The sequence below is a fragment of the Bubalus bubalis genome, chromosome 12 (assembly GCF_019923935.1).
Source record: "Bubalus bubalis isolate 160015118507 breed Murrah chromosome 12, NDDB_SH_1, whole genome shotgun sequence".
Taxonomy (NCBI): domain Eukaryota; kingdom Metazoa; phylum Chordata; class Mammalia; order Artiodactyla; family Bovidae; genus Bubalus; species Bubalus bubalis.
The window spans coordinates 24,407,911-24,434,272 of NC_059168.1; the positions used below are offsets into that span (position 1 = coordinate 24,407,911).

Sequence of the window (26,362 nt, forward strand, 5' to 3'; positions counted from 1 at the left end):
CATATTTCTTGGTACACATGTATACACATTTCTCTTGGGTGTAATCATAGAACTGGAAGTGTTTGGTCATGGGAAATGTATTTATTCCACTTTAATTGATCACGCCAGATAGTTTTCGATAGTGGTTGTACCAGTACATAATCCTACCAGCAGTTCCCCGAGTTTCTGTCATCCCACATCTTCAGCAGCACTAAATACTGTTAGTCTTTTAAGCCATTTAGTGAGTGTACAGTGGTAGTTTCATGTGGTTTCAACTTGTACTTTCTTAGTTACTAATAAGATTTAACACCTTTTTGTGTATTTATTATTGACCATCTGGCTGAAAAGTTCCTGTTCAGGTCTCTTGCCCAGTTTTCTGTCAGACTGTCTTTCTAATTGATACGTGGGTATTCTTTGTATATTGAGGATATGAACCCTTTGTTAGTTGTATATTCCAACCACTTTCACCTATGCTGGCTTGTCTTTTTACTCTTTTTTTTTTTTTTTTTTTTTTTTTTAAATATTTATTTGGCTGCATTGAGTTTTAGCTGCAGCACATGGGATCTTTGTTGTGTCATGCGGGATCTTTCCTTGCGGTGCATGAATTCTCTAGTTGTGGTCCATGGACTCAGTAGTTGTAGCCTGTGGGCTCAGTTGCCCCACAGCATGTGGGAGTCTTAGTTCCCCAACCAGGGATTGACCCTATATCCCCCTGCAGCGCAAGGCAGATCTTAACCACTGGACCAGTCAGGAAGTCCCCCACTTTTTACTCTTAATGATATTTTTTTATGACTAAACATTCTCAATTTTAAGACTAATCTCACTATCAACCTTTTAACTTATCAATGGTGATTTTCATGTCTTATTTAAGTATCTTCTAAAAGGTTTATTGTTTCGTCTTTCACATTTAAATCAACAATCTACCTGAAATTTCTATTTTGAATATGTTTTGAGATGAGGGTAAGGTTTCATTTCTTTTTTCCCACATACGGAGATTCGTGTTACCCTGTATTATTTATTGGCATGATTCTTGTTTCCTCTGATCTCTAAAGTGCTGCCATTGGTCTGCATGAGTGTGCGTATTTTTGGATTGTCTTTTCAGTCCTGTTTGCATGGATCTATTTGTCTATGTCTTAATTACTATAGTTTCATAGTAAGTCTTGATATCTAATTTAAAACAAGTGCTCCTACCTTTTTCCTTTTTTTCAAGAGGATGTTAGTAATTCTTGACCCTTTGCTTTTCCATATAAAGTTTAGAGTAAGCTTATCAAATTTCATGTGCATGAGCACACGCAGGGTGTTCACACACAGATTATTGGTGTTTTTCTGTATTGCATTACATTTCTGGTTCAGCTTCGTTAAAGGTGGCATATTTTCATTGAGTCTTCAATCCATGAACATGGTATATTTATCTTATTACTCAGGTCTTTAACTTCTCTCTACAGTATTTACTAGTTTTTTATGTAGAGCTCTTGAATGTCATTTATTAATTTTTATTCCTAGGTATTGTTTTTTAGTACTACTGTAAATAATGTCTTAAAACTTTTTTTTTCTTTTTCTGTTTCTTGCTAGGATGTACTAATACAGTTGGCTTTGTATATTGATCTGTATCCAATGTTGCTAAGCTTGCTATTAATTATAATAAATTATTAGGATTTTTTTATGCCTAATTGTGAATGATAATTTTATTTCTTTTCTAATCTTTATTTCTTTTGTCTTATTACTTGAGTAGAATTGAAATACAGAATAGAAGTAATGAAAGTAGGTATCCTTGGTTTTTTTTTTTCCTTTGTTCTCTATCTCAAAGGGAAGGCTTAAAGTATTTCAACATTAAATATGATGTTGTAGTTTTTTGGGTTTTGGTGTATGCATTTTCTGGTATATGCATGTTTGGTATACGTATGTTCTGCCAACAAAGGTCTGTCTAGTCAAAGCTATGGTTATTCCAGTAGTCATGTATAGATGTGAGAGTTGGACTATAAAGAAAGCTGAGCACCGAAGAATTGATGCTTTTGAACTGTGGTGTTGGAGAAGACTCTTGAGAGTCCCTTGGACTGAAAGGAGATCCATCCTAAAGGAAATCAGTCCTGGGTGTTCATTGGAAGAACTGATGCTGAAGCTGAAACTCCCATACTTTGGCCACCTGATGCGAAGAACTGACTCATTAGGAAAGACCCTGATGCTGGGAAAGATTAAAGGCGGGAAGAGAAGGGGATGACAGAGGATGAGATGGTTGGATGGCATCACCGACTCAAAGGACATGAGTTTGAGTAAACTCTGGGAGTTGGTGATGGACAGGGGGGCCTGGCATGCTGCAGTCCATGGGGTCGCAGAGTCGGACACAACTGAGCAACTGAAGTGAACTGGTTACTATGGCTGCATAACCAATTAAAAACATAGAGGCATAAAGCAGACATTTATTTCAAACATGGGTTTGGATTAGGAATTTAGAATTAGGGCTTACCATGGAAGGCTGTCTCCACTCTGGATTGTCTCATGCCTTGGCTGCAAGATACAAAGTAGTGGGAAGGAGTCATCTGAAGGCCAATCTATTTGTATATCCGGTTGTTTATGCTGACCCTTGGCTCCCACCTGAGTTCTTTCATGTGGTCTCTCCCAGAGGGTTAGTGTGAGCTTCCCCACTGCATGGTGGCGAACATTTCCAGAGAGAGAAGGCTAGGAAGAAGCTGTATCTTTTTTACAGCCTCATCTCAAAAGTCATGTAAGCATCACTTTTTCATTCTCTGATTAAGCAGTCACAGGCCCCTAGCCAGATACAAGAAGAAGAAATATAAACCCTGCTTTTTGGTTAAAGGAGTATCTGTCAGTCACATTGTTAGATGAGCACTGGGATGCCATATGTACATACTTTTAATACATAAATGTATTTATGTATGTGTGTGTCTAACTAGGGAGAAACGTAGAAAATATGATCTCCCACAATGCCTTTTCATCAGATTAAGAATGTTCTTTTCTATTCATAGTTAATCAGCTTAAGAATGTTCCCTTCTATTCATAGTATTTTTACATTTTTGTTTTGAATTGTTGTTAAATTTTATGAAATGTGTTTGTTGAACATGATCTTATTTTCTGTTAATGTGATAAATCTCATTGATTGCAATAAATTAAACTTGACTGTGATTTATTATTCTTTTAATATATTATTGCATTTGGTTTGTTAATATTTTCTTTAGGATTTTTGCATCTTTGAAAATTCCCTGGGGGTAAGGACTATCTCTTACATCACTTCAGTATCCTGCTGCTGCTGCTGCTAAGACTGCTTCAGTCGTGTCCAACTCTGTGCGACCCCATAGAGTTAATATGGGCTTCTCTGGTGGCTCAGATGGTAAGGAATCCGCCTGCAAGGAGACCTGGGTGGTATCCCTGAGTTGGGAAGATCCCCTGGAGGCGGGCGTGGCAACCTGCTCCAGTATTGTTGCCTGGAGAATCCCCATGGACAGAGGAGCCTGGTGGGCTACTGTCCATGGGGTTGCAGAGTTGGACATGACTGAGCGACCAAGCACAGCACAGACCTAATATAATATAGCATTGAGCATAAGACATAGAAGCTTGGAAAATAACTTTTTCTGTTGTCACTTCCTTATTCACAATACCAAATCCTTTGAATACTGTGTGTTGGTGATTTTTTAAGAAATGTGCTCTATTGTGGGAAGCCTAGGAAAGTTTTTCTGAAAATGTGAACATATTTATCCTGTCACAGAACTGATGACTGAGTAGTCTCCTGTTTTTCCTCAGATACTGTGTTTCTGTTCTTTATGGTAGAACTTCATCATTTCTGCCAGCTTGAGAACACTCTCTTTGAATAAGCAAGAATTTAATTCTTTGAAGCAGGAAGTACTACCATGAAATGCCAAATTCTCTACTTTGGGCTAAAAAAATTTTGAAGTTACCTTATTTTCTCCTTATTCTCCTCTCTCTGTAGCCATGGAGAAAGAGTCATAAAATCAGTATGCCATCTACTTTGATTATGAAGGTGTTTCTTAGTCTTATTAATAAAAATTACTTTGTCAATAAAATTGATTACCATCCTTTAAGAAGAGGTGCTTTTAAAAGTACTTTATATTTTTTAAAATTATAAATACATACTTGCTCATTTAGTTTGATTCTACATCAGAAATTGACAAACTGTGGCTCTTGCACAGAATCTGCAGTTTAACTCTTTGCAACCCCGTGGACTGTAGCCCTCCAGGCTTCTGTATACATGGAATTTTCCAGACAAGAATACTGGAGTGGTTGCCATTCCCTTCACCGGGGGATCTTCCCGACCCAGGGATCAAACCTGGGTCTTCAGCATTGCAAGCAGATTCTTTACCGTTTGAGCCACCAGGGAAGCCTAGCCAGGAATAAGTTTTATATCTTTAAACAGTTAAAAAAAATCAAAAAATAATATTTCATGACACATGAAAGTTACAGGAAATTCTAGTAGTAATTTCAGTGTTCATAAATGTAGTTTTATTGGAACATATTCCATTTGTAAAGATACTGTCTATCGCTGCTTGTTCTGCAAAAGCAGTGTGTGATGACTGGAATAGAGATCTTCTGACCTGCAAAACCTAACGTATTTACTTTCTGGTCCTTCACAGTAAAAGTTAGCCGACCCTTCTTCTGTATAAATGGATTTCGTTATTTTTTTTTTTCCTTCCAAAAAACAGAACATAAAATACACTGTTTATACAGTGGATATGCATCATCTTATTGGTGACTTTTTCCATTTATCTGCCGATCATTGATAGCATACTGATACCACACTGATATATAGTGTGTAATATTCCATATTTAGATACTATATTTCATTCACCTGATCTCATTTTTATAGACCTTTAGGTCTGTTTATACATACTACAGACATTGTTGCATCAGAGTACATATGTGTAATTTTAATTATTTAAGTAGCAATTACTAGATTGCTTTTCAGAATATTTGTAGCAGTTCACAAGTACACCAGTATAACTGCCTGTGTTCTAACACTATTTGCTGTCATTTTTAAAAAATTTTGCCTGTAAGAGCAGTAAGACTTATTTTAGTTTTCAATCTCCTGCTGACTAAAGAGGCGAAGCCATTTGTACTTGTAAAGATGTGCTTTAAAGGAGCTGAAGTTTCATCATCTCAACATTTCATTTTTCTGTTTTTTTAAGATCTTAAGTGTCAGCAGTCACAAATTGCAGAATTTTACGCTAGCCAGTCATCTTTCCTCTCCTTGCTTACAAGAAGTCTGTCCCTTTTACAAGAGTACTGTGTGAGAGATTTTGACCTACTTAGCCCAGATCTCTCTCAGTATATGAAAAACATCCTCACTAAACCCATCTAGATACAATGAGTAACATGTTTATTTACAAACGCCGTTATATTTTTCTTAATCTTTGGATAGCTTAGTAAACAGACATAATAGTCTTTTAAGCAACGCCGGCTGTAACCTACATTATGAAAAAGTTGTAGTTGTTCTTACAATTCCAGCTTCTTTCTCTGCCCCCCCGCCCCACCCCGGCCCATTGTACTCTTATTTAGGAGATTCCTATGTGCTTTTCACATTCTCAGTAATGCCCCAGGAAGCTCTAGTCAAGTCAGTTGGGGAAAATGGAAACTCTACTTACACTTTAAAGGGAATTTACCGTTTAAATTATGAAATGTAAGTTTTAGTTGCTTACTGAATGGTTTGTTGTTGTTTGGGTAATAGCTTTTTTGCTCTATAATTCATATACCATACATTTAAAGTATATAATGCAGTGGTTTTTAGTATACTCCCAAGGTTGTATAACCTTCACTACAATGAATTCTAGACCATTTTCATCACCCTAAGAGAAGATTCTGTGTTTTTCAGCAGTCACTCCCATTTCCCCCACCTTCTATAGTCTATAGGCAACCACTAGTCCACTTTGCCTGTTCTGAACGTTTAATGTAAATAGAATCCCACAGCATGTGACTGACTTCTTTTAACTTAGCATGTTTTCAGGATTCATCTGTGTTATAGCGTATATCGGTACTTCATATCTTTTCATGGCTGAATAATATTCCATTGCGTGGTTATACCATGTGAATGAATATCTTTATAATTCAGTGGGTGTTTGGGTGATGTTTACTTTTTGGCTCTTATGAGTAGTGCTGCTGTGAACATTCGTGTGCAAGTTTTTGTGTGGAGATACCTTTTCATTTCTCTTGTGTATATACCCAGGAGGGAATTGCTGGGTCATGTAGTAACTCTGTGTTTAACTTTTTGAGGAACTACCAGACTATTTTCCAAAGTGGCTGCACCATTTTCGTTCCCAGCAGCCCAGTGTATGAGGTTTCAGTTTTATCCACACTCTAACCAACAGTAATTGTCATTTTGACTATAGCCATCCTAATAGATGTGAAGTGATATCACATTGTGATATTTTTTGGTATGATAAAATATGCATAACATAAAATTAACTATTTTAACCATTTTTAGGTATAAAATTTACAGTGTCGAATAACCATTATCACTGTCCATTTTCAGAACATTTTTGTCATTCTAAACAGAACTTTGTACTCATTAAATACTAACTCCACATTCCCCTCTTTTCCCAGCCCTGGTAACCTCTGTTCTGTTTTCGGTCTTTCTGAATTGGCTACTCTGTATACCTCATTTAAATGCAATCATATGCTATTTGTCCTTTTGTGTCTGACTTATTTTACTTTGCATAATAATTACATGCCATGGTGTTGCTTGTGTCACAGTTTTATGCCTTTTTAATGTTGAATAATATTCCATTATTTGTATATACCACATTTTGTTTATCCATTCATCTGTGGCTAATCATTTCTGTGGCTTCACCTTTTGGCTATTGTGAATAATCTGATATGAATATTAGTACTGACATTAGCTGTTTGAGTCCCTGCTTTCAATTCTTTTGGGTACATATCCTTAGAAGTGGAATTGCTGGATCTCTGTTTAACTTTCTGAGGGATCACCAGGGTGTTTTGCACAACAGTTACATGATTTTTTATTTCCATTTACAGTGCACTGGGTTTTAATTTCTCCACATTCTTTCATGTACTTATTAGCAATTTATATATCTTCTTCAGAGAAATGTCTATTCCACACCTTGGCATATTTTTGAGTGTGGGATTGCTGGCTTGTAGAGTAAGCGTACTTCAAATTTAGTAAACCTGGCTAGCTTATTCTCCCAAGTAGTTTGTTAATGTACATTTTCCCTCCAAAGTGTATAAAAGTTCTGATGCCAATATTTGGTGTTGCCAGAATTTACAGCTTTTGTTTACTTAATAGCTATGAAATAGAAGCTTATGATTTTAATTGTATGTCCCTAATCAGGGAGGTTGATCTATTTTCCTTTCTTCCCTACAAACAGAAGTTTGCAAACTCCTATCTTTTTCATGTTTTTTTCTTAGTTTGGGTTCTTATTATAGTATCTGTTTTTAATTTTTGCCTTTAAAAGTCTTTACTTTTCAAAGTGGAAAGAGCTGAATTTGAATTTGTGTTCCTGGGATTTAATATGGTGCCTTACAAATTAGTCACTCAGTAAAATGTAGAATGAATAAGTATTTTATAGAAATCTAAAAATTTGTTCTGTGTTTAAAGAAATAATGCTACCCAAATTAAGACACAAATGAGTACTAACAACTTGCACAGCTGTGTAAATTGTATCTTTGTTGTTGTTGTTTAGTTGCTAGGTTGGGTCTGACTCTTCTGCAACCACATGGATGGTAGCCCGCCAAGCATCTCTGTCCATAGGATTTCCCAGGCAGAACTGGAATGGGTTGCCCTTTCCTTCTATGGGTTATCTTCCCAACACAGGGATCGAACCCACATCACTTGCATTATAGGTGAATTCTTTGCCACTTAGCCATGTGGGAAGCCCAAATTAAAAGCAATTTTACTAGCAAAATTTTACCTGCTAGAAATTAAAGGACAGACTTTAAGAGATGCTACTCAAGACACAGGGCATTTGGCAATGAAAGCTTGGAGTCCTAACCACTGGGCCAAAGGGAATTCCCCACCTCAGCATCTTGAATAATTTCTGTACCTCATAGTACTCAGATACTTGAAGGTATGAATAGGCCTTTTAGAAAGACTGACTGTAATAGTAAAGAGGGAAGAGGTGCCTAAGCAAAGAAACTAAACTATTTAGGAACCAAATACTTTCTGGTCTGAAATCAGATTTTTATTTGAGAAGAAAGAAATGCCCAAGGTATATAATCTACAGATTAGTAGCAGTCTGCAAATGGGAGGTGGTGAAAAGAACCCCAGGTGCTGTCCTGTATGAAGAGCCTTTTGGTTATGAATTGGTTACAAAGCACTAGGCTGCAGAACTTCTTGACAGTTGTATAATCTTAGGAGTTTGTGAGCAGTCGTTTAATAGGGCTACATTTGTTATAAAGAAGAGTAGTTAAGACCTAAATTATAAAACTGCAGTCTTACATTTGTCTGTTGACTGAAGAGAGACATAATAAAGTACAGTCTGCGTCAGAGCTTCTCACCAATCAATAGCAAGAATTTGAACTCTGTCCTAGTCTGCGCCTGGCACTACATTTCCTTTGTGTCATTCTGTTTCCCTTTGGTCTGCTTTTATTCATTCTTGCCTAAATGTCCTTTGTTTCAAACACATTGCACACCTCCCAGCCCACTTAATTCCTGTTAATCTTCCAAGGAGCTCCTCCTGTATTTTGATGAATCTATACCAGGTATTAATCTATAGAGAAGTATTTTCCCAAGTCTCACTTGAGGAAACACTCGTGGTGGTTCCTACTCTTCTGTAAAGGCTTCTGTAAATACTAATCTAGATCGTTTTGCTTCATTCCTCTTTTATCAGCTTTGCTTTTAGTTTATCCTTACTTCAATCTCTGTAGCATAGCTCTTAATATTCCGTTTAGGTTTTATCTGTTTCACAGTATTTTGTGTGTGTGTTGATAGTAGTCCTGTTATTTCTGTTTTTCTTTGGCTTGGTTTAAATTCACTTCTCTCAATTATAAATAAAAGTTTAAAAGCGACAAATTGAAGAGATAATCCATCAGTAGTTTTGTTTTGACACTTAACTCCATGAATTTGTTCTTTAACTAGCTTTAAAAGTAGTTATCAAAAGAATAAATACATACTGTATTCATTAACTTTCACCTGCTTTTACATACTTTCGTGAGACTAAAGACACTTGTATTATTGTAAGCATATGTAGTTTAAAATTGGAATGTCTGACCAGAAGTAAATTATTATAGGTTACGTATACAATTGTATTATTTTAAAATAATTTGGAAAATTAGTGAATTAAGAAAAATGACTGTTCTCGTTGTTAATCGTATTCATTATCTTACTCTAGTGAAATGCTTGTAATAAATCAGCCAACTTAGTCTTAACACTTAAGCTTTTTAAATTAATGAAGTGACCATTCTTTCAGTTTCTTTACAGTTCATGTGGATTTCATTTTATTTTAAACAAAGGCAAAAGGAAATGTGGCTTGCCACTTTGCACACACATTGTTTATTTCCTAGTAGAGAAAAATATTCATTTGAAGGGCTTTAATTCTGTTAATTATAGAAACTAATGTTTAATGTTTCAGTTTCAGAAGGCAGAGTTTTGTCTTCATTACTCTTAACCAACTGAAAGATGATCAGAGAAGTAGTGCCTGAGGACAACCAAATAACTGTAGTGAATATTCATGGGTTCATTAATTCATGTGTTTCTGCGTGTGCCTGGAATTTAGCCACTCCCGAAAGCAGCTTTAGTTTTCTGTCTTTACCCTCCTTTTGCCTGCGTGCTGTTTGCTCTCCTTCAGTTCTTTGTCTCTATAAATAAGTAGAAGACTTTTCTTTAGATAAGAGAGCAAAGGGGCAAGAGAAGAACTATCTTAAGAAGTTTTTATTTGTGCCAACATAGAAGTGCTTTGTGGTAGGCCATCTGGACCGGGAGGATTTCCTCAGAATGTGAAGTATGTCGTGAGATTTAGAGAGCTGGGATTTGCTCTGGAACTATCTGGGAAGGCAGCAGGAAACGTGGACAGAACTGGTTTATATTGCTTGTAACGTAGGTGGCAAGAATGGAAGACAGCCTGCCTAGTCTCGCTTCAGTATGTGCTTCCTCTACACTTTCAAACTTCTGTACTGGTAACGTATCTTTCCTTTTCTGGGAGACATGTGTCACAAACTTTACTACTTGTGACAAAAGAAATCTGAGGATGTGGGAATGAATTTAGGCCCCTTCCTTCCCCCCTTCCCCCTCCCCCCAGCTTCCTTTAAATATATGTGTCAGTAATAGCATAAATATTTGGTTACCTACTTTTATAAATGACTAAGATTGTACCCCCTTGAAGGAAATATTTTCCTGTTGTGAGGGCAGAATAGGCTTTGTTTTCCCTATCCCCACAAAAGGTGGTCATTACATTGTTTGTGAGGGAAAAAATAAAAACAGCTTTTACTGGAAAGTAGTTTTTAAAAAAAAAAAAAAAAAAAAAAGCATGTCTCTTAAAAATAGGAAATGAGAATTGTGTAATTAAGCTTGACTTTTGCTTCTATGAAGTCTAACCAAAAAAACATCCAAAGCAGAATTATCTGATTGTGAATGAATCCTAGTGATAGAAGGAAGTAAAGTCCTTTCCTGGGACTAGCCTTCATGCTCAGAGTGTGATGGCAAAAATGGTTTTATATTTTCTTTTATTTTAACACAATTCCTTTTATAATTTATACTACTAGGGGGATTTTTTAGTAAGAATATCTTATAAGAAAAACAAATGAGTTCTTTAAAATAGAAAATATAAGTCAGTATTATTTGTGTTACTCAGTTGAAGACAGATACTCTTTATTTTCATATATTATTACTAGCTGGACACGACTGAGCAACTGAACTGGAGGTAATTAATATTGTCATTTACTAAAGAAATAAAATATCCAAACTTTAACAGTGGCTTGTTTAATTAAAAGTTCTTTGAGAGGAAAATTTTGACTTCTAGCAGTAAAATATTAAGATAAATAAGAAACATTAATTCCTACATAAATATATGTTCATGTGAGCTCTGTTTTTATTAGTGTATTTTCTTATGGTTTATTTCCAAAGTAAATTGTGGCTGTTGTAGAATTGATAGTGCATAACTTTTTGATAAAATACTTAAATATTGTCTTTAAAAGACAATATTTGAAGACAACCATTTCCATTTTAGAACAAAAAACCATTTATTTTGCTAAATGCCTTCTGATGGGAATTGATTAATGTGACAAATCAGTTGTGATTTTGTTTTGTTTTTTGAAGAAATGAAATTTAAAGGCATCCAGTTTTCCTTTGGATGTATTATATTGATTTTTGTGTCTTTCATTAACCTGAGAATATTTCTTTTAAACATCATAGGACATACTTTTACAAAAATGTTTTTATTTACTGTGCATAAAAATCCACACATTAACCAAATTTGTATTTAAAATTTGGGTGCATTACTAATTAGGTTTACATCACAGCCTAAATTAGCTTTGCTTTTCTTTACCGAGAAAATAGTTTTATGTTTTGTTCATGAAGAATATTTCACAGAAAATTCATATAAAATAAGAATATAAGGAAGCAGAATCTTCTAAAATCCCACTTGCCAGACACATACCTCCAGCCTCTATACAACTGTATGTGTATGTATGCTTGTGGATATACGGTTCTATATGGATATAACTACACTATAAATGTTGCCTGCAATTTTTTCCCTCTTTTATAGTATGTTGTTATACCTACTAAACTTTCTAGTTTGTGGTTTTAAATATATAACATCCTTTTTAAGAGCTCCATGAGGTACCCTAGTACAGACGTTTATTTAATCAGTTCACCATTAGTAGTGATTTAGGCTAGTGCCTTCACTATTTTTTTTTTTGAACTATAAACAGTGCATGGTGGAATATGATTTCTTGTGGTTTTTCACCATATTAGCTCTTCTGATCTTCATCACTACCATTCTGCTCATTAAGGTCTGATCTGTGTCTTAACCTAAGTGTTGTAGGAAGGGGAGATCAGAAATGGTTTAAAAATTTTTTTTTTTTAGTATTTGTTCTTTAGATGGTATTGTATCTCATATCATATACCTTTTTGAAACAGACTTTTTTTTCCCCCCCAAATTCATAGGTAACAACTAATCTTAGGTCATACCATTAGGCCTCAAAACAATCATTAAACCCACAGGTTTAGTTGCTTTTATGACACAAAACTTCAGGGTTTTGGAAGTGAAACTCCATTTTTATCTGTTTGGGGATTTAATTTGAAAAACTGGTTTCATTGTTCTAAAACAAAATGAGTAAATTAATTATGTAGTCTAGTCATTTGCATTCCCCTTCCTCTCTCAGAAAAGTCACTAACCTCCACGTCAAAAAAGTATAACACAATATGTTTTAATTGTCTTTATGACACAGATATTCTATTGTCTGTGGACACCTTCCTTACTGTCCCCTGCTCTACACTATCAGAAGTAACTATTGTCATAAATGTTGTATATATCATTCCCTTGCTTTATGGGTTTATTCTAAACAATAGATCACTTTTGTATTTTTTGAACTTCCTAAGATTTATACATGATGTTTCATGTAGCCATAGTTTATTTTTACCACTTACTAGTATTCTGTTGGATGTTTGTATCACAGTTTGTTTATACATTTTACAGCTAATGATTGTTTCCAGTTTGTTTCTGTTGTGGACATTATTGAACATTTCTATTGGTGTGCGTATGCACAAGCAGAGATTGGCCTGGCAGGCCACCTGTTTTAGTTAAATAGAAAAGAAAAGAAAAGTTTTATTGGAACATAGCCACACCCAATCATTTACGTATTTATGGCTGTTTTTGTGTTACAAAGGTAGGTTTGAGTAGTCATTATAGAGATTATGTGGTCTGAAAGCCTAGGATATTTATAGTATCTGGCCCTCACAGAAAAAGATTGCCAACCCTGCTGTAGGTCAGGGTCTATACACCAGGAGTCTAATTGCTGGGTCGTGGGATGTGTGCATCTTCAGTTTTACCAGATGAGGCCAATGTTGTATTTTGTTGTTGTTTGTTTTTTAGCTCAAAGTCTTGAAACAGTTCACTGCCTACCGGTAATATATGAGAATTCATATTGCTCTTTATTCTAGGGAATACTTGATATACTTCATATTGTCATGCTTTAAATTTTTTGCCCGTTTGGTGAGCATAAAATAGTAATTCACATGGTTTTAATTTTCCTTTTCAAGATTATAAATGAGGTGCTCGAGCCTCATTTCATGCATCCATTGGCCATTTATGTTTCCGTTACCATGAGGTATTTAGTCAAGGGTTTTGCAAACAGTTTTTCTATAGGATTATTTGTCTTATCAATTTGTAGGAATTCTTTCTTCAGGATCCTAATCCTTTATCACTTATAAATGTTAGAACTATCTTTTCCTCATTTGTGAATACCTTTTTCTCTTTATTGTGTCTTTTAGTGAACATGCGTTCTGAAAGCTGATGTAGTTTCAGTATGTACTTTAATGGATAGCGCTTACTCTGTCTTGTTTAGGAAGCTCCTTTCTACTTGCAGGATATGAAGATATTCTCTGTTATTTTTGTAAAGATTTTTATGATTTTTGCCTTTAATTCTTTAACCTGCTTGGATTTGATTTTCATGTGTGGCGAGGAGAGGGACTTCAATATACTGAATTTTAATGAATTTGTGAATTTTCATTTAACTTGGGAAGTTCCGCCATTATTTCTTCACGTGTTTTTTTTTTTTTTTTTTAATCTAGAATCTTTTTCTCCTTTTCCTGTGGGACTCCAGTGATACAAACATTAGGTCTGAAGCTGTGTCCATTTTCTTCCTCTATGTTAAAATTGTAAGCATCATATATATATATATATATATATATATATATATAATGTATGTGCTTATATATACATTATAGGTAACACTAAGTGCAAAGAAAGAAGCAGAAAAGGTATGAAGAAAGATTACAAGTTTGAAAATGTAGTACTTTAAATTATTTAATTAGAAACATAATAGCTTCTAGGGCATCATTTTATCACAGTGCTTGCAGCACAAAGTAATTAATATTTTAAGTGAAAACTGAGTCATCTAGAAATGGCTACATTATAAGTATATGCCCTTATTAGGAAAACAGGAAAGTTGAGTGTACCATTTTAGAAAGATTTACATAAAATCATTAACATTCAAAAGATGCTAGAATGTATAGGCATGCCTGGTTCTGGTATGAGGCTGGCTTGCCAACTTTCAGATACTTAGAATAGAATACCATATATTTGTCTTGGCAAAGGTAACACGTATTTCTTGACAATTCCGAAGACAGGTTAACTATGATTCACCGTAGTAAAAGCATAATAAGCAGTTAACCATTGTAGTTTTAAAACTGAAATATTGGATATTAACATTTACCTTGCACTTCTAATAAAAAAGACTAACTTATGCCAATAAATACATTAGACTGATGGAAAAAAGGCTTATGGACCTTCTTTCTCTTTTCTTTCTTTCCTTAATGAGTTTATGAACCCTTGGGAATTTATTTGTAGTTCATATTTTAACCGTCAAGGCTAGAAACTATTAATACTTTGAAAGGAGCAAAGAAATGGGAGACTACTGAAGGAAAAGGAATTAGTGTACTTGGATTAAGAAGGGTGAGTGGAATATACCTCTGGAAATGGATATATTCTGTTTACTGAACAGATGTATTCTTTAAAAATTCATTGTGAATTCGCATGTGGTACATTAGAGATTGAAAGAAAAAATAAGAACAAACTTTTGAAAATGTAAAGAGGAAGAGTGATGGGTTTTTTGGAGTCATCTGAGGAAGAAGCTCTAACCCCAGTTTGCCGTGTGCCCAGGAGTAACTCTCCTAATTTCATAGTCTTAGTGCGTGTGCGTGTGTGTGTGTGTGCGCGCGAGCGTGCTCAGTCACTCAGTTGTGTCCGTTACTTATCTATAAAATGGCAAGAGGGATGGTTGATCTTTAAGATAGTCTCATTTCTAGCTTTTGTAATCAGTGAGCACAAATTTAAGTTCATTGCCTTATGCTCTAATATGTTTCTTTATAAATTGGAATACTGTGCCTAGAGGAAACTTGCTTTAAAAAATCAAACTTCAGAAGCAGCATATTTTAGCTTAAATATAAGTTTAAATAACATTGTTACTGTGGAATTCAAATAATGTAGAAATACTAAAAAGCAAAAATTTCCCTTTATCCTGTCCTTACTTCATTCTCCTAGTCAGAAGTAACCCAATTACCAGTTTGATGTGTATGTGTCTAGATTTTTCTTGTTGTGCATTATATACATATGTAGATATGAAGTTTTTTGTTTAGTTTTTAGAAATATGTTTTGGTGCATGTGTGTGTGTTTCAATAAATTATTCAGTACATGTTATTCCCCGATCTGTTTACTCCACTTGAGTTGTCTTGTGGGGCTTTCAAATTTCTAGTTTATATCCTGTCTTATTATTTTTATGTTGTTTATTTATTTGAAAAATCATTTTATTCATTTTTGGATGCACTGTCTTCGTTGCTGTGTGCGGGCTTTCTCTGGTTGCAGCAAGCAGGGGCTTCTCCTCGTTGCAGTGCACAGGCTTCTCATTGCAGGGGCTTCTCTTGTTGCGGAGCACAGGCTCTAGGTGCGTGATCTTCAGTAATTGCAGCGTGTGGGCTCAGCAGTTGTGGCACACGGGCTTCTTTGCTCTGTGGCATGTGGAATCTTCCTGGATCAGGGATCGAACCCATCTGCATTGGCAGATGGATTCTTATCCACTGTGCTACTAGAGAAGTCCACCTGTTTTACTATTTTTAATTGCATGGCTTTCTATGATGTGAATATATTATCATAGCCTATTAACCCCATCCAGGGATTTTAGATCATTCCAGCTTTGTAGCAATAATAAAAACAGTGTAGTAAAGAACATGCCCATACAGAATAGTAACTTATTGAACCCTTGGTGTACGGCAGTGCTGTACATTATTTCATTTAATAATCTCAAACTAGAGATAAGTTCTATCATGAAAAAAATTGCATGAAGAAGCCAGTCAGAGCTGGTAAGTCAAAAACAAATTTATTCAGGCAGTGTAACACCAGAATTTATGCACAGTTCAACCACAGCTTTTATTGCTCTTGAAAAGGTGAAAAAGGCAAAATATTAGGAAGATGTTACAGGATTTTAGGGCTATAAGGAACCATAGAGATCAATCCTATGCAGCTTTGTATCTCTGTTGCTGCTGCTGCCTTGTCTTGAGTGACCGTATAATTGATCATTCAAACTGGGAAACTTTAGAGAGAAAGAAGGACTGTTATGATAATATTTTTACTGAGATAGCAGACATGTTTGTCCTGGGAAAATCGAGATGCACGAACACCTTACCCCTAGCCTAGACCACCTTCACCTTTCACATGGGTTACTGCATTAGCCTCATGCTTGGTCTCCATATGTTTACCCTTATCCTTTTCCAGTCCATTCTCTCACAGCAGCCAGAATAACCTTTTTAGAACAGAAATCGGTTTATATCACTTCATAGTTTAAACCCTGTTTGGCTTTGTGAAAGAACGTATTTATTCGATCCTCCTGTGATTATTAAAATGCAACATGAAAGTAAAGTGCACTTAAAACTATGAGTCAGGTCCTCTGTTTGAATCTCATATATCAAGACTACTTTGGTGACCTTGGGCAAGCTATTTCTCAAGCTGTTTCCTCAAGTATAAAATACAGATAGACCGAGGAGGGAGAGGAGGTAATAAATATGAAAGGTCCTGTATAAATCCAGGATGTTGTTAATAGTTAACATTATGCTTGTAATGCCCTTTGAAAAATTGTCCTGTGTCTTATCACAGTATCTAGCAGGTCGTGGTAGGATTTTTACAAGCTGAACCACCATTCATGTGACTGTCCAAGTTTCACAAAATAAAAACCTTAGTCATTTTTTTTTTAATCAAAGTCTATAAAAGTTAAGTAATTTACCAAAAGTAAAAGCTAGTTAACCATGTCGGTACTAAAACCCAAGACTGTACCTTTGGCATTATAGTCTGGTAATCTTTCCACTAGGCTTTGCTGCCTTCCCAAAAGAATTAAGAAGATTATGTGTTTACAAAAATCACATAAATATTTTACCTGTGATTATAACTTTGATACATAACCCATCTTCTGTAATTTGAGAAAAGTTTAGAAAGGCGTATCTGTATCATTTCTGACTTAATTAGGACTTTTGGCTTATAGGTGGTGGCTTGTTGAAAGAGACTTTGTCGGGTTAGATAGGTAGCTGAAAGAAATATTAGAGTAACTCTCAGAATTGATGGTCCAGGCTTCAGAGACTAGAACTGGAACTTAAGGCAGACAAGACTCTATCATAGACAGCCCTAGATCTGTATGTCCTTACAGTTAACAAACCAAGAACGATGGGCTATACCTACCTCCATCCCTCCCTCCCTCTCTCCGCTCTCTCTCTCTTTCAAATTTGGGAGGGCTCCTTTTGGCCTAACCCATACCCATAACCATTTCTATGGTAGTATTTGAACCTTATGAAATTACCAATAGACATATTTTAACCATCAAAAAAACCCACTTCATATACATTACCTTAGTAGTAGCGCAGGGTGTTAGAGGAGAAAATGAGGCATCGTAGACCAACAGCCCTAATGGAACCTCAAAACCAGTAGAGTTCTGCAAAAGAGCTGTTTTTCTCCTACCAGAAGAAGGAAAATAGGAAAGTGTTCTAGACAGACGAATGTTAATATAATACTAACCATAGTGTGACACATAGAGGATGGATCAGTTAGAATACAGCTAGTGTGTAGCGTGCATGCTCAGTCATGTCTGACTCTTTGCAACCCCATGGACTGTACCCGGCCAGACTCCTCTGTCCATGGAATTTTCCAGGCAAGAATACTGGAGTAGATTGCCATTTCCTACTCCAGGGGAATCCTCCTGACCCGGAGATCAAACCCATGTCTCCTGTATTAGCAGGCGGAGTCTTTACCACTGAGCCACCTGAGAAGCCCAGAATTCATCTATACCACTCTGGAAATGAAAAAGACTTCAAATATAAAAATTTCTAAAATGAGAAGCTGAATTTTTCTTTCCTTAAGCCTCTCAAAGTTTGACAGATCTGCCTTTTATGTAATACATGGGCCTAAAGCTCTCAAATTTTACCTTTTGTACTCTGCTGTTGTATGTTAAACATTTATTGAATGTCAGACACGTCCTGGATACCTTCCGCAAAACAATCATTTGAAGACAAACTGAGACTCAAAGAGATAAAATAACTTGCCTAAGATTACACAATTTATTAATTATGGAACTAGAATTCAAAGTCTAAATTGAAGATAAAACCCAACTTTTCCTTTCATTGCAGTACTTCTCAAAGATTGTCATTGAAATACCTCTAAAGACAGAAGAGAGTACATATGTATGCCTGAGATGTCTGTAGGCACATATGATCTTAAATGAGTGTGTTTGCTACTCTGTAATAAATGGTGATAACTTTGGTTTTTAAATGCTGACGGTTTTGTTGTTGCTGCTGTTTTTTTACTTAATATATGGCTGGGCTGGGTCTTTGTTGCTGCACGGGCTTTTCTCTAGTTGTGGCGAGTGAGGGCTGTTCTCTGGTTGTGTGCAGGCTTCTCATTGTGGTGGCTTCTCTTGTTGCAGAGCACAGGCTGTAGGGCACACGGCCTTCAGTAGTTGTGGCTCATGGGCTCTAGACCACAGGCTCAGTAGTTGTGGCACAAAGGCTTAGTTCCTCCATGGCATGTGGGGTCTTCCTGGATCAGGAATTGAACCAGTGTCTCCTACACTGGTAGGTGGATTCTTTGTCACTGAGCCACCAGGGAAGCCCCCGTTGTTACTGTTTTTAACTCAGACTTTGAGTTAAATTGTCTGCCTAAGATGTCTGGCACATTATCTCAGTATGAGAAAAATGGCACACTGTGACTTAGCATGTGCTGCAACTAGAGAATGGCCCACCCAGTATATATCACTCAGGTCACACCAGTCAGCTGTGAGAACCTCATTTCTTCCATGAATTTTTCTGGTTATAGTGAATTAGCCATTAGCAATTGATCTTTTATACATTTGGATTCAGATTGAACCAACAAGTAGTGTACTCTAAAGGTACACAGCTCTGGAAGTAGTTTGTAATTGTTGTATTACACCTGAACATTATTTTTGTTGTTGTTGTTGTTGTTACATACCTAAGGGAGATATTAGCTATGTGCCTTATAGAAACTATACCTTTTTTTTTTTTAAGAGACTTTGAGGCATTGGAAAGAGCAGCAAAAAGTATGTTACTAATTATGTAGCAGTTCTTGGGGGAGGAGGTTGGGAGTATAATAATAAAGACAGAATTAAAGAATGCTTTCTGGTCATTGATGCTGAAGGTGAGAGGTTCCCAGTTTGATACAAAAAGCAAAACTGAAGTGATTTGAACTCCTTATTTTCATAGATAATTATGATAATGATATAATAAGTAAGAAGGATGCTTTGAATAGTTTGCAGTTATGCAAGTTTCCAGATGTCTACAAAGTGGTATATTTAGGGAACATTTTGGTGGAAAAGGTATTAAGGTCGATGGTATAATAAACAAAAAACTTGACCATGAGAAAATTTTCATAGTTTTAATTACATGTCAGCTACATTAGCTTTTTTGTTTTAAATTAGTTCAAGTAGCTATGAAAATCTTTACAGAAGTTAATCTGTGTAAAAATGATTTTCAGTTTTTCTCATCTTTTATAAGAATTATCTGGTATACATTTTCTTATATGTCATTAAATTGTTTCATAAGCAGTTTACTTTAACAAATATTCCATTTTTTCTTATTTTTATAGATGATAGTATTTCCGCTGCAAGTACTTCTGATGTTCAGGATCGCCTCTCAGCCCTTGAGTTACGAGTTCAACAGCAAGAAGATGAAATCACAGTGCTAAAGGCAGCTTTGGCTGATGTTTTGAGGCGTCTTGCCATCTCTGAAGATCATGTGGCCTCGGTGAAAAAATCAGTCCCAAGTAAAGGTAATTTAAGTGTGTTGTAAAGTAGGGAGAATTTTGCTTTTCACACCATTTTTTTTGAAATAATGTATTAAATGTATTTTATCAATGACATTAAGATTGGGAATATAAAACTATAGTTTCTCTTTGGGGTTACATATGACTAGAGTTTTTTTTCCATTTCCTTTTTCTTTATTCTCAAGAAATTCTGAAAGTGTATTATTTTAAATTGGGAATTTTTGTGTAATGCCACTAATTGTACTTACTGGCTTTTGTATCATAGTGTTTGTGTGAATTTAGTGTCTTTCAACTGCATAACAAATTTACTTAGAGCACAAACAGAATCATCTGTTTCCCATAGACTTCACATTGTATGTTGAATATAGCAGATAGGCACTCATCCTGTTAAAATGAACCCTCTTATCATTACAGAAATGATTTACACCATTATAGTTGATATAGCTTCATGCTAAGCCTTCTGTGGTCATTAGTCAGCAAAGTCTTGAAGAATTTAATTTAAACTCGGAAATTTATTGCCAACCCCAGTTCAATGGAAATTTCAACTTCCAGACTTTGGGAATTTTCAGAGGTTGAAATAAACAGTTATCAGGACCTTGTTGCTCTGAGTTTGGAGCAGATGTCGTATGCCCTTTCTTTCTCTTCTTCCAGCCACCCAGAAGGAATTTTAAATTATTTCACATAATCAAACAATCAAACACATCATTTCATATGTCTCACTGACTTCTTGGTAGAGTAGATGGACATGTTGCAAGAAGGGGGAGCCCTTCCAGGGCCCGAAAGTGGGCTCTTGTCTAACATTCAGAAATGAATTGTCTGAGGAGAGCCACATGCTGACAAAGCAAGAGATTTTATTGGGAAAGGGCACTCTGGCCGAGAACAGTAGTGTAAGGGAACCCAGAAGAACTGCTCTACCACATGGCTCACAGTCTTGGGTTTTATGGTGATGGGATTAGTTCCGGGTTGTCTTTAGCCGGTCATTTGACTCAGAGTCCTTCCTGGTGGTGCATGCCTTGTTCAGCCAAGATGGATGCCGCAGAGAAGGATTCTGGGAGGTAGTTGGACATGCGGTGTCACTTTTTAACCTTTCCTGAATTCTCCCTGTTGGTGGTGGCTTATTAGTTCCGTGTTCCTTACCAGGACCACCTGTGGTAAAACAACTCATGCAAATGGTGTGCCTGGCCAGGGTGGGCGGTTTCAGTCAGTGTGCTTCCCCTAACAGACATAGGCATAATTATCCCCATTTGGCAACAGAAAAAGAAAAGATCCATCACCTTATCTCTACTGTAGTATGTCAATGCAAATGATTAATCAGAGAGTCTTACATAACTCCTAGATCTTTAGTAAGTGATTAGATAGTTAACTAGAATGTGAGGAGCAGATTTGGAAGGAAGATTATGAATTCAGTTTCTGAATGTTGAATTTGAGGTACACATGGTGTATGCTGCTGCTAAGGCGCTTCAGTCGTGTCCGACTCTGTGCGACCCCATAGATGGCAGCCCACCAGGCTCCCCTGTCCCTAGGATTCTCCAGGCAAGAACACTGGAGTGGGTTGCCATTTCCTTCTCCAATGCATGAAAGTGAAAAGTGAAAGTGAAATCGCTCAGTCCTGTCCAACTCTAGCGACCCCATGGACTGCAGCCTACCAGGCTCCTCTATCCACCGGATTTTCTAGGCAAAAGTACTGGAGTAGGGTGCCATTGCATTCTCCGACACATGGTATATAGATAGATATATATTGATAGTGTCCATGCTAGTCTTGGCTAGCAATAAAAATTTGGGAATGTTCAGCTTATGGATGAACATTTCTATGTTGAAGTCATAGAAAGAGGATGTAAAAAAGAAAGTAGCTCAGGGTATTTTTTTGGGGAGCTCCAGTATTTTCAGCATAGCAAAGAAAGAGTGATTCATGTTGCCAGCTGCTACAAAGAGATCAAGTAAAACAAGGACTGAGAGGTGACCATTGGATTTGATATTTCTGAGAATGTTAGAAAACCTCTCCAAAAGAAATTGTAATAGAGTGATAGTATTACAAATCTAATTGCACTATTTGAAAAACAAGAATTGAATTGTGGAATCAAGAGCTGCAGCTATAGCCAGCTACTCTTTTCAAAAAAATTTGCCTGAGAAGGGAAGATGGTGGTCACTAGAAGGATGCTAAATCAAAGGCCAGTTTTAATTTTAATTTTTTAAGGTGTTATAGACTTGAGCAGAAAAATATGTTGAGACCAGAAAGGCAGCAGAGAGGAAGATGATATTGGTGGGGGAGGGGTAGTGGTAATTGTGGCAGGTTTCCTGGGAGTTTGAGAAGGGATGTTAAAGGCAGATTAAGCTGTTAGTGTTAGATGGAGTAGAGACTACTGCTGAGATAAGCTGGGAAGAGATAAAATTCAGTGGAGATTGATGTATGTTCACAGTTGTCAGTGCTGGAAGTTTCATCCCTTATCACTTTCTCCTCAGGAGATAGTTGCTCAGCTGTGGACTGGAACCCACCAGGCTCCTCTGTCCATGGGGTTTTCCAGGCAAGAATATTGGAGTGGGTTGCCATTTCCTTCTCGTGAAGTCCTTTAAGAAACTAAGACAGCTTCTGGGTGATGGACTGAAAAAAGGGAGTAAATGTTAGGAATGGTTAAAGAGTAGAGAATGGAAGGCTACAGAAAGAAGTGCTCAGGGACCCTGGTGTGAAACTTCAAGGGAGAGGCATTCATTCTGCCTGGTTTTCTGATTTACATTCTTATACATCCCACCCTCCAGCACTCCGGGGCTTGGTGTTAATAGTAGAGAGTTAGATAGCATGCCATTAATACATTTGTCTTACTAACCACCATTAGATAAATATGTCAGTGGTATGGGATAAGGGGCCCATGTTTGTCAAAAGACTTGATTGAAGCCACTCTGGTTGTTAGAAGTGGGTTTTTTATTTTTTGAGAACCAAGTTTGAGGACTGTCTAGATCATGCCAGGGGGAAAAATTTATTTGGTTATAAATTGATTTTTGTAAGAGGCATTCTGGAGTATTAATTTACAGGAAAGGTAAAACTGTGCATAATGACAGAAGAACAAGTTTCTCTGCTATACTGGATATGTGTATCCTCAGCTTCTGGCTCTATATTAAATCCTGTAAGAGGAAGTGACATAGTATTTGGTCATTACCCACAGCATTTTTAAAAACTTATTTTATATAGTTTGTATTAGCCTACAATCTTTAAAAAATTTTATTATGCTAAAACAATAATAGATTTTAATCTTGTTTTGAGGAAAAATTAAAAGTGTTTTCTCCCATTGTTGATTTACTAAGGTATTTTAGTAAAGAAAAATTTATAGAGAAATTTAAAGACTGTTCTTTTTTTAATTTGGCGTGTAGATGATACTTTATATGATACATAAGTTACTTAGCATCTACTTATTTCAGTTTCATGAAATGCAAATACAATAGCTGTAGTCCCTATCCCCAGGAATATATTTTTGTAAACTGTCTTTTTTTAACTGTCCTTCATTATTTCTTTGTATCTAAAGTGAGTTTAGGATCAGCTTTGTTACAGGCTCTTCAGTGGAGATTTATCCAGTTCTGGAACCATCTGCAGTTTCTACATTGGAACTTTTCCTTCCACATAGTACTGATTATTAATTCTTATTAATAACTATTAGTTAGATAATAAGTTCCTTTCCATTAATTCTACGTCTTAAGTTTACTTTGACTGCCATTCTTATAATATGCTGATACGGTTCACTTTTTGAAATGGGGTCCACTAGTGAATATTCTTTAAGTTACTTTGTTACCTTAGACACAGACTTTGAATTGCTGGCTATAAAATGGATTGATGGGGGAGGATTGATTTTATAATAACTTGGGGAAATACTAATTAAGAAATGAGCATAATTAAGAATTTATTACTGTTTCCCATTAGTGAAAAAATTTGCCTCACCATTTGTTTTCTAATATTGATACTAAAACATCAAGAGAAATACATAAAGTTTTGTTAATTTTATTTGCAATTCTGAGCAACTTTATCTTGAAATTTATATATATTATAGTATAGAAAGTAATTGACAAATGTTAAGTGAATTTTGCTGTTGTCATTTGTATATAACCTTAAAAAGATCAACTATCAGTTTTGACATAAAACAATTAATATATTAATGCTATAAATATTTGGAATAAACACTTAAAGTGTTTTCTAACAAATGCAAAAAAGTTTTAGAAAAAATTTTGAAAAAGCAGTGAAATTATTTTGCAGGGATTTCGTATTTTTTCTTTCAATTAAAAAGTAAATGATTTGAAATTAATATTATATGTCAGTTATACCTCAATTTAAAAAAAATAGTGAAATCATTCCTGATACTATAGTACAGCTTTACATGTGAAATTTTTTAGTCCCTTGCAAAATGAGGATTTGTAGTATTCACTTTCACACAAATTACTGCAGGAAAGTAATCATTACCATCTTCTTAAGATATTTAGAACTTCTAGAGGACTTTTCTTTAGAGGTAAGAGTAAACTGCAAGAGATAAGTAGGTAATAAGATTTTATGAAGTTATGATCAGAAGTATAGGTCAACTTCCTTATTGTTGAACACAACTATTACATGCTTTTGCTAGATGGTGGTGATATGAAAACATGACTTGGCTGCAGGTATGGCTAAAACTAAATGTGTATGCTAATGGTTTAATGACATTCTCTGCCACTTCATAGTAGTATTGCCATTCAGTTAATGCCAGAATCAGAAACACACCTAACTGGTCATTTCAGTCTTTTTAGTCCTGTTCTTTTAGTTTGTCCTCTCCACTATGCCAGCAGTATTAAAAGCTAAACCTCATTTTTTCTTTAACATATTATGTCAGACACTTAACTGAGGTAGAAAGTTTTCCCAATAGTTTTTAAAGTGGCCAGTCATTTAAATTTCTCATATACCTTCTCTTCTGTTGGAGCATTCTTTCCTTTTGACGACATATGTTCATAATATATACACCAGTTGCAACTGAATCCTTGCCAAAAAAAAAAAAAAAAAATTACCTGTACTTTGGAGCAAAAGGGAAGGCCCAGGGAACACTCTGGCAGTTTTAACTGCCAGGAAGACAAATTATGTCACAGCTGGTGCCTGGGAAACCCATTAAGACCTCTTGGGGTGACCAAATGAATGTAATTTGAGAATATAGCCCAGTGGCAATATGTGAAGACAAGCTGTTAGTACACAATGGTATAGAAGCTCATGAGTCAAATTATCTAAAGGTGGGAAACCGTCATTTTAAACCAGGAAACTGCTGGTAAATCAGAAAAATTAAGGATTATGACTGCTGCTTGAGAAATGAGAGAACACAGAGGCAAAATTGAAATTTAGAGGATGTCAGTTTTCTAAAAAAAGCATTCCTAATTATGCAGAATCTAGGATAGTATACAGGCACAGATCTGTATCATTTGGCTTTTACTGTAAATAACATTTGGAAGAAGACAGAGATGGTCATGAGTTTGCTGAAAATGTTGTTAATAAGTAAATTCCTTTAATCGGGTTAGGAGGAGTGAATTTCCTTGGTGGGGCCCTTGAGCTAAAATGATTCATAATTGTGGTAGGGGATGGGAGAGTATCTTATTATTTTGACAACACATCAAAGACTTCTAAGCTGCTCTTTGTATGTGAAAATAAATGGGTGGATATTGCCTCAGACAAGGCAGCAATTACCATTTACAGAACTCCGTTTCTCCATGAGAGTCAAATACTCTTTGGTCATTTCTACTCAGAACACCCTTTAAAAAATTAATGGCCAAGACTTAAAACTAAAGTACACCTTCCTGTGAGACAAGAGAAAAGGAGAAAAGTACAGATAAAATTCCAAATGGAAGAGATAAAATTTGTTAAAGTACATGTAGTCCTCAGTCTTTTTAAAGAATGAAGCAAAGTTTAATTAACCAATTGAAAAAGGTGGCAGGGAGCTTGAAAATGTGAAGACAGTGGAAGAGGTGAGTGTGAACTAAAAGTTTCATCATAGACCATCTTTACCCTTCTCCTGATCAAAAATTTTCTCATCCTTTAGGGCCTCAAATGAATTCCTGAAAATGATCTATTTTTGGTCTCTTTTTGGAGTTGTTTTAAAATTTTATTATGTGGTTCTGTTGGTGTGTATATATATATATATTTGTTGCTCCTGCGAGATTATGAACTATTTGGAGGCAGGGACAGTTTCTTACATAACTAGCCTTGGGGTGACTCAATAAATGCTTGTTAAAATAAATGCAGGAAGAAGAAAGCTATAGAATAGGAATTATTTTATAAGTTAGTCTTTGGATGGAAGGATTGGGATAGATGCAAGAATAAGAGGATGTTACAGATGAGGGTAGCAAGATGCATTTCAGATTTGCAACACTTACAACAGTCCCTAGTGATAAGTTTACTGTGTGAGTGTAGCGTTCAGTGAAATTCATTAGTATTTAGGAACTGT

The 26,362-nt window shown here is 35.8% G+C and overlaps 1 protein-coding gene across 5 annotated transcripts in view; it reads left to right on the forward strand.

Annotated features, from left to right (window-relative positions):
• The window catches only part of EML4 (EMAP like 4), a 155,124-nt gene that overhangs the window by 44,002 nt on the left and 84,760 nt on the right, over nucleotides 1–26,362 (forward strand). The window contains exons 1-2 of one of the 5 annotated variants that reach the window (XM_025260922.3): nucleotides 9,724–10,074; nucleotides 19,752–19,934. In XM_025260922.3, the coding sequence (XP_025116707.3) occupies nucleotides 10,008–10,074; nucleotides 19,752–19,934 (250 nt within the window). In that variant the 5' untranslated portion in view covers nucleotides 9,724–10,007. Of the gene's footprint in view, nucleotides 1–9,723; nucleotides 10,075–19,751; nucleotides 19,935–26,362 lie in introns of those variants that run through there. The other 4 variants (XM_025260923.3, XM_025260918.3, XM_025260920.3 and 1 more) reach the window with 4 other exon arrangements.